The sequence below is a fragment of the Phoca vitulina genome, unplaced genomic scaffold (genome assembly GCF_004348235.1).
Source record: "Phoca vitulina isolate PV1807 unplaced genomic scaffold, GSC_HSeal_1.0 scaffold3, whole genome shotgun sequence".
NCBI lineage: Eukaryota > Metazoa > Chordata > Mammalia > Carnivora > Phocidae > Phoca > Phoca vitulina.
The window spans coordinates 49,950,398-49,965,753 of record NW_022589706.1 but is presented as its reverse complement, the minus strand read 5'-3'; the positions used below and the strand labels follow the sequence as shown (position 1 = coordinate 49,965,753).

The following is a 15,356-nucleotide window of genomic DNA, read 5'->3' as shown; positions in this document are numbered from 1 at the left end:
TAGTTGCCAGTGTACAATACAGTGATTCAACAATTCCATACAACACCCGGTGCTCATCACAACAAGTGTACTCCTTAATCTCCATCACCTATTTCACCCATCCCCCCACCCACTCCCCTCTGGTAACCATCAGTTTGTTCTTTATAGTTAAAAGTCTGTTTCTTGGTTTGCCTCCCTTTCTTTTTTTTTCCCTTTGCTTTTTTTGTTTCTTCAATTCTGCATATGAGGAAATCATATGGTATTTGTCTTTCTCTGACTGACTTATTTCACTTAGCATAATACTCTCTAGCTCCATCGATGTCATTGCAAATGGCAGATTTTGTTCTCTTTTGTGGCTGAGTAATAGTCTATTATATATATACTACATCTTCTTTATCTATTCACCAGTCAGTGGACATTTGGGCTGTTTCCATGATTTGGCTATTGTAGATAATGCTGCTATAACATTGGGGTTCATGTATCCCTTTGAATTAGTATTTTTGTATTCTTTGGGTAAATACCTCATAGTGCAATTGCTGGATCATAGGGTAGTTCTATTTTTTAACATTTTGAGGAACCTCCCTACCGTCTTCCAGAGTGGCTGCACAAGCTTGCATTCCCACCAACAGTGTAGGAGGGTTCTCCTTTCTCCACATCCTTGCCAGCACCTGTTGTTTCTTGTATTGTTGATTTTACTCATTCAGACAGGTGTGAGGTGATATCTCACTGTGGTTTTGACATGCGTTTCCCTGATGATGAGTGATGTTGAGCATCTTTTCATATGTCTGTTGGCCGCCTGTATGTCTTCTTTGGGAAAATGTCCATTCATGTCCTCTGCACATTTTTAAATTGGATTATTCATTTTTTGGGTCTTGAGTTTTATAAGTTCTTTATATATTTTGGATACTAATCCCTTATCAGATATGTCATTTGCAAAAAACTTCTTCCATTCTGTAGGTTGCCTTGTGGTTTTGTTGATTGTTTCCTTCGTTGTGCAGAAGCTTTTTATTGTTGAATAATTGATGAAGTCCCAATAGTTTATTTTTGCTTTTGTTTTCCTTGCCTCTAGAGACATATCTAGAAAGCAGTTGCTATGGCTGATGTCAACCCTGTATCACTCTTCCATTACTAACACCTGCCAATCATGAATCTGTTTTCCATCTCTACAATTTTGTAATTTTGAGTGTTATATAAATAGAATCATACTTATGTAGCTTTTTAAAGAATTCCATTTTGATTTATCTATTAGTATTTTTGACTAGGCTATCTCTGTGGAAAAATTTTTGTGGTTCCTCTAAGTTGTATATACATAACTTATCACAATCTACTGGTGTTGAGATTTTACTAGTTCAGATGGAGCATAGAATAGAAAACTTACCTCCCCTTAAGCCTCTTTACCTTCCCCCATTTATAATGATAATATTGATGTAAATTTTAACATTTCCTCTACATCACATTGAGAACCACATTAGATAACCTTTTTGCTTCAAGTTCCAAACATAACTTAGAAACTCAAGAGTAGAAGGGAATTTTTATTTATTTATTTATTTATTTATTTATTTATTTATTTATTTATAATTTTGTTCTTTATTCCTTCCTGGTTTTCTAAGATATTTTTTATCATTCCTTTTCTGTTTTAGAAACTTCCTTTAGCCTTTTTTTTTTAGTGTAGATCTGCTGATGACAAATTCCCTCAGATTTTCTGTGTGCAAAATTCTTTATTTCTTACTCATTCCTGAAGCATAATTTTGTCAGATGTAGAATTTGGGATTGACAGTTCTTTTCTTTCATCATTTAGATCATGGCTTCTGTGATTTCTGGTGAGAAATGTGCTATTACTAGAATTGTTTTTTCCCTATAGATGAGCTGCCCTTTCTGTATTGTTGTGTTCAAGATTTTTCTTTGTCTTTAGTTATCAGAAGTTTGATTATGTGTCTTGGCATGGATTTCTTTGGGTTATCCTGTTTGGGGTTTACTCAGCTTTTTTACTTACTTTTTATTTAATTTTTAAAAATTTTTATCAATAAATAAAATATCTTTACTCAGCTTTTTGGATGTGCAGATTTATGTCCATTGACAAATTTGGGAAATTTTCAGCCATTATTTCTTTGAATGCTTTCCCAGCCCCACTTTCTTTTTTGTATCCTTCTGGGAGTCAAATAATAGGAATGTTAGTTCTTTTGTCACAGGCTCAGAGGTCCCTGAGCTTTTGTTTATTTTTCTCCCCCTTCCTGATTCTATTGCTCAGACTGGATAATTTCTTTTTTTTTTTTTTTTTAAGATTTATTTATTTATTTATTTGACAGAGAGAGAGAGACAGTGAGAGAGGGAACACAGGCAGGGGGAGTAGGGAAGGGAGAAGCTGGCTTCCCGTGGAGCAGGGAGCCTGATGCAGGGCTTGATCTTAGGACCCTGGGATCATGACCTGAGCGGAAGACAGACGCTTAACGACTGAGCCACTCAGGCGCCCCCAGACTGGATAATTTCTATCATTCTATCTTCAAGATCACTGATTCTCTTTTCTGTCATCTTTGTCCTATTGAGCCCATCCAATCAGTTTTTTGATTATTGCATTTTTCAGTCTAATATATTCATTTGATCTTTCTGTATATCTGCTATTTCTTTGCTGAAACGTCTTGTTTTTTAATTTGTTTCAAGCATAGTGGTAATTGCTCATTAAGACATTTTTGTCATGGCTGCTTTAAAATTTTGTCAGAAAATACCAATATCTGTATCATCTCAGTGTCAGTATCTGTTGATTGTCTTTTCTCATTCAAGTTGAGATTTTCCTAGTTCTTTGTATGATAAGTGATTTCCAGGTATATCTTGAACATTTTGAGTATTATAAGATTCTGGATCTTATTTAAATTCTTCTGTTTTAGCATGCTTCCTCTGACATAACACTGGATGGAGTAGGTAGATCCTATCTCATTTCCTACTCATCCTCCTTTAACACCCAGGTAGGGGAGAAGAGCTTTGTTACTGCTGGATGGAGGTGGAATTTTAGGCTCTGTATTAAGCTTCCTCTGATATCACTCTGGCTGGGAGAACCTTGTTACTGTTCCCTTTGTGGCCTCCACAGACATCATGGGGTAGTGGCCTCATTACTGTTGGCAGTGGGGAAAGCCCTGACTTTCCACTAGGTCTCCTCTGACATCACCCTAACTGAGTGAGAGAGGTAGGCCTCATTTCCCCTGAGTTGTAATCTATGCTTCCCAGCTGGTCCCCATAAGAAAGAGAGAGAAGAGTTTCATTATCATCTGGCAGAAATGAAAGTCTGGTTTCCAACTCAGCCTTCTCTGGTTGGGGAGTGGGCCTTCTTATAGCCTGGTAGAGATAGAAGTCTAGGCTCCCTACTTTGCCTTTGCTGATGGGGGTTGGGATGGGGCCACAGTTTTTTCTGTGTTTGGCTGGAGTAGAGCAGATATTATCTAAAAGTTTTTTGTTCTCCATAGTTTGCCCCCTTTTCGTTTCTTTTTTTTTTTTTTTTTTTAAAGATTTTATTTATTTATTTGAGAGAGAGAGAATGAGACAGAGAGAGCACATGAGAGGGGGGAGGGTCAGAGGGAGAAGCAGACTCCCTGCCGAGCAGGGAGCCCGATGCGGGACTCGATCCCGGGACTCCAGGATCATGACCTGAGCCGAAGGCAGTCGCTTAACCAACTGAGCCACCCAGGCGCCCCCCCTTTTCGTTTCTTTGACTGGAGAGAGAAAGCTTTTCTTGAGGCTTCTTTTTCATCTGTATCTGTTGGCAGGTTGCTAGATTGACATTTTTTTAAGCTCTATGTTCTGGATAAGTGGAGGAAAAAAGTAAATTCAGGGAGCTCACTGTTGTGTCATTCCTTGAGTCCTAAGGTTCCTAGCTTTCCTGGCTTCTTCTATCTACCTTTCAGAATTTTTTATATTTATTTCTAAAGTCCGGTTTTTAAAAAATTAATTAATTATTATCTTTTAAATTTAGTTTGGGTAAAAAAAAATAAGTAATTCTATTTTATCTTGGTCCAGAGCATAGACATCATTTTGAACCCTGCTTTTGCTTTCCAGTATATAGGCTAGCACCGTCAACGTGACTTTGCCTGCTATGACAGCTATAACCTCTACGTCTTCATCCACATTGCTGATAGAATCAAAGCCAATACTGATTCCTTGGGTACACCTGTAAATACTCCTATAATTTTAATTTCATGATTTGACAGATCTTATGTTTAATGTGCACTCCTCTAAGCTTCAAATTGGTTTTGAAATTACATGTTATTCTGTATGTTTTCCAATCTAGGTCCATACAGTGGTATATCATTCATTTCTAAGAATTTTTTTTCAGTTTTTCATGTTTTTTCTCTCTCACATACACACTGCACCTGTTTTTGTTTGTTTGTTTGTTTGTTGTTGTTGTTTTGCTTTCATTGGTTTTCTTCACTTAGTCCATGACCAACTTCACCATTGTCCATTCCCAACTTTCACCTCTGGGTCAGTCAATTCAGCATTGTTCAATCTGCTATATTAAACTCTTTCACCCAGTTGACCTGTCTCCACACTCCTGGCAAACACTCAAGATTAGACTTAACTCATTGTGTTTCTTTGTCTCCTCTGAGGCCTTGATTATTCCTGGAGGAAGACATGGAAGAATATAGATTGGTCCCATTACAAAATTCTACAGAAAATTCAAAGTTGATCCTGTGAATAAAATATTAGAATAAAACCAATTTAATACAAGAGTCACTTGAAAATATACACATAATCTTCATTATTTGCAGATACTGTACTTATGAATTCACCTATTTGCTAAAATTTGTTTGTGAACCCCAAATCAATCATCAAGGCACTTTTGTGATCATTCATGAACACACGCAGAGTGGCAAAAAATTTGAGTCACCCAATGCGCATGTTCCCACCTGAGGTCAAAAAAGGAGATGGACTGCCTTCTTGTTTCAGCTTTCACACCATAAACTTGTGTCCCTTTTTTGGTCTATTTAATGCCACATTTTCCTCATTTTTGTGCTTTTGTTGGTGGCTTTGCTGTTTAAAATAGTCCCCAAGTGTAGTGCCGAAGTAAAGTACAAGAAGGCAGCGATGTGCCTTATTGAGAAAATATGTGTGTTAGGTAAACATCATTCAGGCATGAGTTACAGGGCTATTGGCTATGAGTTCAACATTGATGAATTAATAATATATCTTAAATAATGTGTCTTTAAACAGAAACATACATAAAATATGGTTATGTGTTGATCAGTTGATGAAAATATGACCAGAGACTCATGGAAATCAAACCCTTTATTTCCCCCAGGAGGCAATGATTCAGTATTCACTAATTCTGGGTTTGTGGCAACTTCATAAAAAACAACTGCTGGGAATAGAAAGAATCAATTATATTTTATTTGGCTTCTTGACAGTCATAGAATCATAGTTTAGATATTCTAGATCTTCTGTTGTCTTAATCTCCTTCATCACATTTGCCTCTAACTTTACTAAAACTTGTGATTTTGCATTTGTGATCATCATTTATGATCTCCATTCAAATATCTCAGCTTCTATTTATGGCAACTTCCTTCCTAAAAGTCTGAGAGGAGTGCACATTAAACATACAGCTATATGCCTCTTTAGTATTCTAAATTTTTTATTACAGAAAATTTCAACTGTATGCATAAGTAGAGAGAGCTGTATAATGAACCCCGATGTACTCATAACCTAGCTTCAACAATTATCAACTCATCACTTTATCCTTATATATCTTAACACAAGCCTCTCAACTCTTCCTTCCCCACCCTATTTTTTCAGATCTTTTTTGAAGTAAATCCCAGATGTCATATAATTTCATCTGCAAATGTGTCCCTTACTGTCCAATGCCACTTCTATGATGGCATTAGATGTGAATGTTCCTTATACATTTGGGGAATTAAAGAGAAGGAACTAAATTTAACTCTGATTACAAAACCATGCTTTCCTATCTCTGGAAACCATTTTTTTCCTCTCTCTGGTACCAGTTTTTTTTTTCCCATTTTATGTCTAGTGTCCACAATTTTTGACACTTGACCAGTTCCATATATTTTAAAGATCTCAAAAATCACCAGTAACATCATATGCAAAAATCTTTCCTTGGATCTGCTACTCTTTCTCACCTCAGTGCCATTTGGCTATTTCCTCTTTCTTAAAATATGATTCTTCTTTGGGTTCTATGATCCTGAAATATGCTGATTTCCCCCCCTCTTTCTCCCATCACTCATTTCTGGTTCCTTGTTTTGGTTTCTTTTTCTACCCCCCTCTCTAAGACTCATTATCCATCAAGACTCAGATCTTAGGTGAAATTTTTCTCTCTTCTCTATATACTCACTGAAAGAAACTATCTTTTCTCTGAACTCAGCTGTCTCTTTAATGACTTCCAAAACTACATAATCAGAATTAAACTCTTGCCCAATTCAGTCTCACATTTCCACCTACTCCAAAACCATTTTCATTTATAAGTTTTAATGTTCAGTATAAGACTAAAATCTGTGTATGTGCCATCTCAAACTCAACAGGCACTATGACACGTTATAGGCATCCTTTGAAGATATTGTGGGTTCCATTCCAGACTACCACAATAAATCGAGTCAAATGAATTTTTTGGTTTCTCAGTATATATAAAAGTTATGTTTACACTAGACTATAGTCTATTAAGTATGCAATAACATTGTTTAAAATAACCAATGCACATACCATAATTTAAAAGTACTTTATTGCTAAAAGTTGCTAATCATCATCTGAACTTTCAGTGAGTTGTAATCTTTTTGCTTCTGGAGGACATTGCCTCAGTGTTGATGGCTGCTGACTGATCAGGGTGGTGGATGTTCAAGGTTGGGGTGGCTGAGTTAATTTCTCAAAATAAGACAATAATGAAGTTTGCCACATAGATAGATTTTCCTTTCAGGAATGATTTCTCTATAGCATGCGATGCTGTTTGATAGCATTTTATCCACAATAGAACTTATTTCAAATTGGAGTCAGTCATCTCAAACTCTGCCACTGCCTTACCAACTAAGTTTATATAATATTCTAAAACCTTTTTTGTAATTTCAACAATCTTCACAAAATCTTCACTGGGAGTAGATCCCATCTCAAGAAACCACTTTCTTTGTTCATCCATAAGAGGCAATTCCTTGTCCATTCAAGTTTTATCATGAGATTGTAGCAATTCAGTCCCATCTTCAGGCTCCACTTTTGCTATTTGCACCATATCTGCAGTGACTTCATCCACTGAAGTCTCAAACACCAAAGTCATCTGTAAGGGTTGAAATCAACTTCTTCCAAATTCCATTTAATGTTGATATTTTGACCTCTTCCCATGAATCATAAATGTTCTTAAAGGCATCTAGAATGGTGATTTCTTTCCTGAAGATTTTCAATTTACTTTGCCCAGATTCATCAGAGGAATCACTCTCCATGCAGCAATAGCCTTACAAAATGTATTTCTTAAATAATAAGACTTGAAAATCAAAATTACTCCTTGACCCATATGTTAGCAGGCATGAAAACAACATTAACCTTTCTGTACATCTCTATCAGAGCTCTTGGAGAACCAGATGTACTGACAATGAGCAGTAATATTTTGAAAGAAATTATTTTTTCTGAGCAGTTGTTCTTGACAGTAGACTTAGAAATATTTTGTAAAGCATGTTGTAAACAGATGTGCTGTCATCCGGGCCTTGTTGTTCTATTTCTAGAACACAAGAAGAGTAGATCTATCATAATTCTTAAGGTTCCTAGGATTTTTCAGAATGGTATGTGAGCATTGGCTTCAACTTAAAGTCACCAGCTGCATAAGTCCCTAACAAGAGAGTCAGCCTGTTCTTGAAGCTTTGAAGCCAAGCATTGACTTCTCCTCTTTCGCTATGAAAGTCTTAGATAGGATCTTCTTCCAATAAAAAGCTGTTTCATCTACATTGAAAATCTGTTGTGGGGTACCTGGGTGGCTCAGTTGGTTAAGGGTCTGCCTTTGGCTCAGGTCATGATCCAAGAGTCCTGAGATAGAGCCCCACATCGGGCTCTCTGCTCAGCAGGGAGCAGGGAGCCTGCTTCTCCTTTTCCTTCTCCCTCTGCTGCTCCCCTTGCCTGTGCTCCCTCAGGGTTTTTCTCTGTCAAATAAATAAATGAAAATCTTTAAAAAAAAAAAAAAAAGAAAATCTGTTGTTTAGTGAAGCCATCTTCATGAATTATCTTAGCTACATCTTCTGGATAACTTGGTGCAACTTCTACATCGGCAGCTGCCTTGTCACCTTGCACTTTGGTGTTATGGTTACAACTCCTTTCCTTAAACCTCATGAACCAATCTCTGTCAGCTTCGACCTTTCCTTCTGCAGCTTCCCGAGCTCTTGCAGCTTTCACAGAATTGAAGAGAGTTAGAGCCTTGCTCTGGATTAGGTTTTGGCTTAAGGAAATGTTGTGACTTATTTCTTCTATCCAGACCACTAAAACTCTCTCCATATCAAAAGTAAGTCTGTTTGGTTTCTTATCATTCATGTATTCACTGGAGTGGCCATTTTAATTTCCTTCAAGAACTTTTCCTTTGCGTTAGTAACTTGGATGTTTGACTCAAGAGGCCTAGCTTTCAGCCTATCTCAGCTTTTGACATGCTTCCTCATTAAGCTTAATTATTTTTAGCTTTTGGTTTAGAGTGAGAAACACACAACTTTCCTTTCACTTGAACATTTAGAGGCCATTGTAGAGTTATTAATTGGCTTAATTTCAATATTGTTGTGTTTTTGGGAGTAGGGAGGCCTGAAGAGAGGAAGAGAGATGGGGGAATGTCTGGTTGGTGGAGCAGTCAGAACACACACATTTATTAAGTTTCCCCTCTTATATGGGCACAGTTCATAGCACCCCAAAACAATTACAATAGTAATATCAAAGATCATTGATCACAGATCACCATAGTAAATATAATAATGATGAAAAAGTTAGAAATATTGCAAGAATTACTGAACTGTGACACAGGGACACAAAATGGAAAAATGGCACCAATAGAGTTGCTCGACAAAGGATTGCCACAACCTTCTATTTGTAAAAAATACAGTATCTGTAAAGTGCAATAAAGAAAGCATAATGAAGTGAGGTATGCCTATATCTGTTTTTCCATTTTCAAGTTTCTCCTTTATGTTACTGGATTTCATTATTGTTGAAGTTTTCTTTTACTTTTAGATCTTCTTCACATATAATCAATTAAGTCTTAGGAGATATTTTTCCCCTTTACCATGTTTTTCAAATGTATCTCTGTCCCCATTCTTTCTGTTTAACACCCTAGTCTATTCCTTCATTACTTCATATCTTAACCACTAAATTTGCTTCCTGGTTTGGCTTCTAGTTTCAAAAGTTTCTGTTATGATATGTACATTCTTGATTAAACTTCCTGTTTCTCACTAAACCACTCACTAAAAAGAACAGGATTTATGGAAAAATAGGGCTAGAGACAGACCAACAGAGCCCTCAAAGGCTCTGCAACTTTGTACCCAGAGAATTAACAACAGCAGCAAAATTGTATCTTGAAAAATAACTTGGAGAGTGTGGGCAGGCAGAATGCCCAGGGTGGCGGGTGGCTGGTGGCTGACTTAGGGTTTGTTAAAAACGCACAGGAACGACAGACTGGAAGTACCAGCTTGCTGAGATTTTGCTGGGGCTGAGACAATGAACATGAAAGGGTAACCCTGAGCAGAGGAGAAAGTGCAACCTGCCAGGATCCATGAATGGAGTGAAGCTGTGGTGTGCTTCTCTGGCAGGGGAAGTCCAGGGCACAGGCACTTTTTAAATACTTTCTTTAAGTAGAACCCCAAGGCTCCCTATTCAGTGGGGAGTCTGCTCCTCCCTCTCTCTCTGCCCCTCCCCCAGCTTGTGCTCTCTCTCACTCACTCTCTCAAATAAGTAAATAAAATTTAAAAAAAAAAAAGTGGAGCCCCAAAAACCTCTGCCTGTGCAACAGCTCAGTTGAGAGCTTTTTCCTCTTCTTCTGAAGATTATAATTCTACTCTCATTATTCTGGCTTCCCTGCCGAAGACAAAACACATATAAACCATCACAATTTCTAGCTTATACTGATATAACTCCCCCATTCACCCATCATGTGTAAGCTAACTAGTTTTAGCAGGACAGACTATCTTTTGATACTTGTTGGTGGACATCACCTGATGCACCTTGTAAGGTTGTTAAGTACACTGCTTTTTTCCTTAGTTACGTTATTTTCAGACTCATTTGCACCTTTCTATTAGATTTAAATTTTGTGATCTCTGGAATCGTCTATTTCTTCATCCTGATCTGCTCTGCTTTCATATAGCCTTGGGCTTCAATTATCAAAATGATTTATTTGTATGCTACCTGAGGGCAAGGCCCATGTATTTACATCTTCTGACATCTCCTATGACTTTGAGGGTATAGGTAAACACTTATTGTTAATTGATTTAAAAATTACAGACACATTATTACAAATTCAGTTACTATTAGTATTACTTAATATTTTTACATGAACAAAAGAAAATGCACAAGGAAGTTAATATAATGCAGGGGAAGAAATCTGGGCTTCTGAGTTAGATTGCTCTGGATTCAAATTCATTTCTGCCCCTGAATAGCATGTACCATCAGGCAAATTACTTAATTTCTGTGAGTTTTGGTTTCCTTATTGCTAAAATGGAGAAAATGAAACTTCACTCCACATTTTGTTGCCAGAATTACACGAGTTAATGAGATAACATGTAATTAATTAAGAGCTCCATAGAGTGCTGAACACTTAATGGGTGGTCAATATTAGAGACCCCAGGATTTTGAGGAAAAATCAGCCTGTACCTTGTTTTTATGGCCTGTATAAAGAAACAGCTCTTTAGAGTTAACAAGGCTTAAATAATTGGAATTTCTGATTTTAAATATGTATTTACTAAGTTCTGATTTATGGCAGGCTCCATGCTAAGCACTTTATACTTACTGTCTTACATAATCTTCAAAATTATCACTGGAGGTAGGTATTATTAAGAGCATTAAATATGTAAATTAAAGGTCTCAGCCCGCTGGAAGAGCCAGACTTGAGATTTAAGCCCAGGTGTCTGACTCCGTCTGCCTCTAGTGTCTGTGCTTTTTATCAGCAATAGACTTGTCACCATTCTTTTGGGAGCAGTGTCACACTGATAAGGAATATGAGGAATTATCTTCTCAGATATACCAGATAAGAGTATTGTTATCCAAAGACATGGTGCCTTTAATTTCAGTGTACTGACCTATAAATGTAAGCCAATACTCTACGTAGTGGACCTTCTCCCTTATGTGAATTCCTGACATGGGGAATTGCTTCTGCATTTGAGAACACTGAAAACTTTTGAATACTACCCCTTTCATTAAACTCGTTAGAAAAATAAAGAATACTGCTGTAATGAACTGAATTATTAATTACTAATCTCTCCCTTCTCCTGTAGGGTGACTCCGGAGGACCACTGGTTAGTCCAGATGCTAGAGATATCTGGTATCTTGCTGGAATAGTGAGCTGGGGAGATGAATGTGCACAACCTAATAAGCCCGGTGTTTACACTAGAGTGACTGCTTTCCGGGACTGGATCCGTTCCAAAACTGGTGTCTAAGAGAGAAAACCCTAGTAGAATGGAGCACATTTTTGTGTATGGGCCATTCTCAGAGATACAGAATCACAGAAGAAGTCTCGCAGGTCCCTCGGATCTGACCCATCTAACTAAACTGTCTGCTTGATGCATATATTTCCTTCCTAACTCTGCTCCACACTGAGCATCCTGCTTCTGCAGATAGATTCTGTCCCACTTTGCATTCATTTGTTTTCTAGAAGTTTTGTCATCAAAATTTTGGCTTGTTGACATAAATTTCTTATGCATATCTACAATTTGAAGTGATTCCTTCTTTCATTTCCCCAGTTTCTCTCTTCTTAGTAAATCTCCACTTTCAAGGTGCAGGACAGAGTGAAAGGAAATGTAAAAAGGAAAGAACTACATTTTTATGTACAGAGTATTAGGAGGTTTTTTTTTCCTTAATGGAATAAGGAAAATGATCACATTCATTATGACAGGTCAAGCAAACTGACCTCAGAACACCAAATACTTAACGATGGAGAAAGAATGGGAATTAAGGAAATGCACAGAAACCAAGATATAGTTTTATTTTCATTTCTAGCTAACAACTACAGAGATAAGTGTGGGGATGATTCTGTTTTCCTGTGGCCTACAATAATTACACAAACTCTATATAATGTACTTGTTCTAAGTTAAAGCAAATAATATTTATTCAATATTGCACTGTTGAAGATATCAATATATAATAATAAAAATATCATCCATTTGCTTGCTATTATGATAGTTCATGAAGAAGGGGACGATGGGAAAATAATATTACTCAATATATTGCAAATTCTTTTAAAATCTGAGGCCATGAAAATTCATTTGAGAACAACCAGTATACCTTATGTGTTAAGATTTTTTGTTGTTGTTGGATAGAAGAGAGTGAAGAGAGAATTAGTCCAGACTATTGAATGAAATAGGATTATCACCAAGTGCTTCTGTATTTGTGTTTAAAGCTTTTTCAAATACAAAGCCTTGAAGGGAATAAGGTCCAGGTGTTAGTGTGTATTTATAGTCATGCAAATGGAGGCCAGACCTCCATTCTGAGATATGGGCACATCTTTGCCTGCTACTGCATTTCTGGCCCATGCTTGGACCCCTGCCCTATTAGACTTATTTGGGCTTAGATGGGAAGATATCATAGGAATTTATCCTGGAAGCTGCCTCCCTGCTATGTCTCGTGTAGCACTGAATTGCTAACTGCTTGCAGACAAAACTGAAGAGTAAAAGCCAAATATCAATCACTTTCATAATTTTAGTTTTGGTGAATAACTACTGAGCAGTTAGAGACACAGCATGCAAGTGATTTAGGCCATTATGAAGTTAGTTATAACTCATGCCAGTACATATGTTAACGTGGTGAGATTTCACTAAATTTTTCCATTACCCTTGCCTCCTCATCCAAGTTCTCTATTGGACCATAACCACTTTGAAAACCAACATTAGTAGGAAAAATCTGACTTTTACTAACCCAAATAATATTGGCATATGAACTGGTAAGATTTAGGTGCTTGGCTAAAATAAAATGGAAACTGACATGAATTTACAGTGTGAAATATTTTGCATAGATTATTTTTGTTTCATTTAATAGATATTTTGAAAAAAACAAAATTGAAGCAAGTGGTGAATTTTAAACAAAGTTTTAAGTACATTTCAAACGAAATCACTCAGTGTTCCATTCCAAATGGATTCCCTTGTTTCAGTACATTCTGCAGTTGGGCCTCTAGGTGGCACCTGTAAGCTGTAGGAAGATCTAGGGAAACTGATGTCCGGATCTTCAAGTAATAAAAAACGTAGTAGAAATTCTGTATTAGGGTCTTATAAAACCAACAGAATACAATTCCTCTTTCTGAAGTCACTTAAAAATGAATACATATAAATTGACATCATGATTAATATTTTCCAGATTTCTGGAGGTAATTTTCCAAACTAAATATTTATAACATGTGATGTGAGTAATTTCTTCTGCAAATAAACTTGAAGAGATTTAAATTAAGGAGAAATTTTAGAAGTTTAATTTGACAATGGCATCATAGTCCTCAGAGAAATATTTTTGATACTCTCTTTTACAAAAAAATTGAGAAACAGAGGTTGAGTCACAGTGAAAATATGGGAACAGTTCAAACTTTACGTGCACAGAGAAATAGATAATACAGTATATCATACTTTTAAATTATTTCTTTTGAAAGATAACATGTAAAGAGTTTCAGCATTCTTGAACATGTCTATTTTAACTATCTCATTGGAGAAAGCTAAGAAGTCATGACAGGAATAATATTAATTGTACAAGATATAGGGAGTTCCTTCTATATCTTTTATCCCTCTTCCCAGAGTATCTAGTAAAGTGCTTTATGTGTGATTGGCTTTCAGTAAGAATTGTTTTATTTTTTATTTTGCAGAAAACATAGCTTTATTATTGTTTACCCATTGATTTTAAGAAGCAATCCAGATTTTATATTAACTGTGTGACTTAAGCCAGCTAATTAAACACTCTAAGCCTCAATATACTCACAAGACAGGGATAATGATATTTACCTCGAATGATTGATTGTAGGGATTAAAATGATATACTGTTTGAAAGTGCTTAGCACAGTTCTTAGAACATAGTAGGTGCTCAAAAAATGGTAGCTATTATAACTATTGTAATTAAACTATGATCTTGTTTTAAACAATTGGTACTTGATCATAATAGTTTGAATAAATATTTTTGAAATGAAGAGATAATTAGACTAACAGAATGGGCTGGTTTCTTGTTTAATGATGACTCCTCCTGGAAGGCTTCCATGACTCCCTTAAGTGGATATAACATCCTCTTTTCTGAAATTCCTTACCATCTAAAAAAAAAAAACAAACTTAAAAAAATTTTTTTCAGAAAATCATAGATTTACATACAGTTGTAAAATATAATACAGAGAGGTCCTGTGTATCCTTTACCTAGTTTCTCACAATGGTAAACATCTTACTTAGTTATAGTATAATATAACAACCAGGAAATTGACATTGAGATAATCCTTCATTCTATCAATTTTATTCAGATTTCACTGGTTTTAAAAACATGCAATTATATGTGTATATGTGTATTTAATTCTATGTAATTTTATCATGTGTGGACTTGTGTAACTACCACCACAGACAAGATACAGCATAGTTTGATCTCAAGGATCTCTCAAGCTACCCACAGCCACCTGGTTTCCTCCCTATCCCTGTCCTCAGTCTCTAACTCCTGGTACCACTAATCTGTTCCGTATCTTTATAATTTTGTCTATTCAAGAATGGTATATAAATGGAATCATACAGTATGAAACCTTTAGAGGTTAGCTTTTTCACTCAACATAATTTCATTGACATCAATCCAAGTCATGTGTCTCAGTGGTTCATTCTTTTATTGCTGAGTAATATTCTATGGTAGGGATGTACCACAATTTGTTTAACCATTCACTCACTGAAGGGCATTTGAGTTGTGTACAATTTTTACTATCATGAATAAAGCTACTATGACATTTGTGTGTTGGTGTGTAGGTTTTTTTGTGAACCTTCATTCCTCTGGGATTAATAGCTGAGAGTGCATTAATGGTCATTTGGTAAGCACATGTTTAGTTTTTTAAGAAACTACCAAATTCTTTGCAACTGGCTTCTTAACATTTTTTTAATCTCTCTGTACATACACTCTCTCCCCATGGCTTTTAGATATGTATGAATAGATCTGATTTCAACAACTAGTCCCCTGAGGTAGGGACCATAATCAATCCATTTTTATAACCTTCACAGTTCATAGGAAAGTATATAATT

General features: G+C 36.2%; 1 protein-coding gene across 1 annotated transcript in view; it reads left to right on the top strand.

Moving 5' to 3' along the window:
* LOC116629186 (transmembrane protease serine 11E-like) overlaps window positions 1–11,564 on the top strand; it is a 40,831-nt gene extending 29,267 nt beyond the window's left edge. Inside the window, exon 10 of the mRNA XM_032399496.1 lies at window positions 11,403–11,564. Within this exon, the coding sequence (XP_032255387.1) occupies window positions 11,403–11,564 (162 nt within the window). The remainder of the gene's footprint in view (window positions 1–11,402) is intronic.
* The last annotated feature ends 3,792 nt before the right edge of the window (window positions 11,565–15,356 follow it).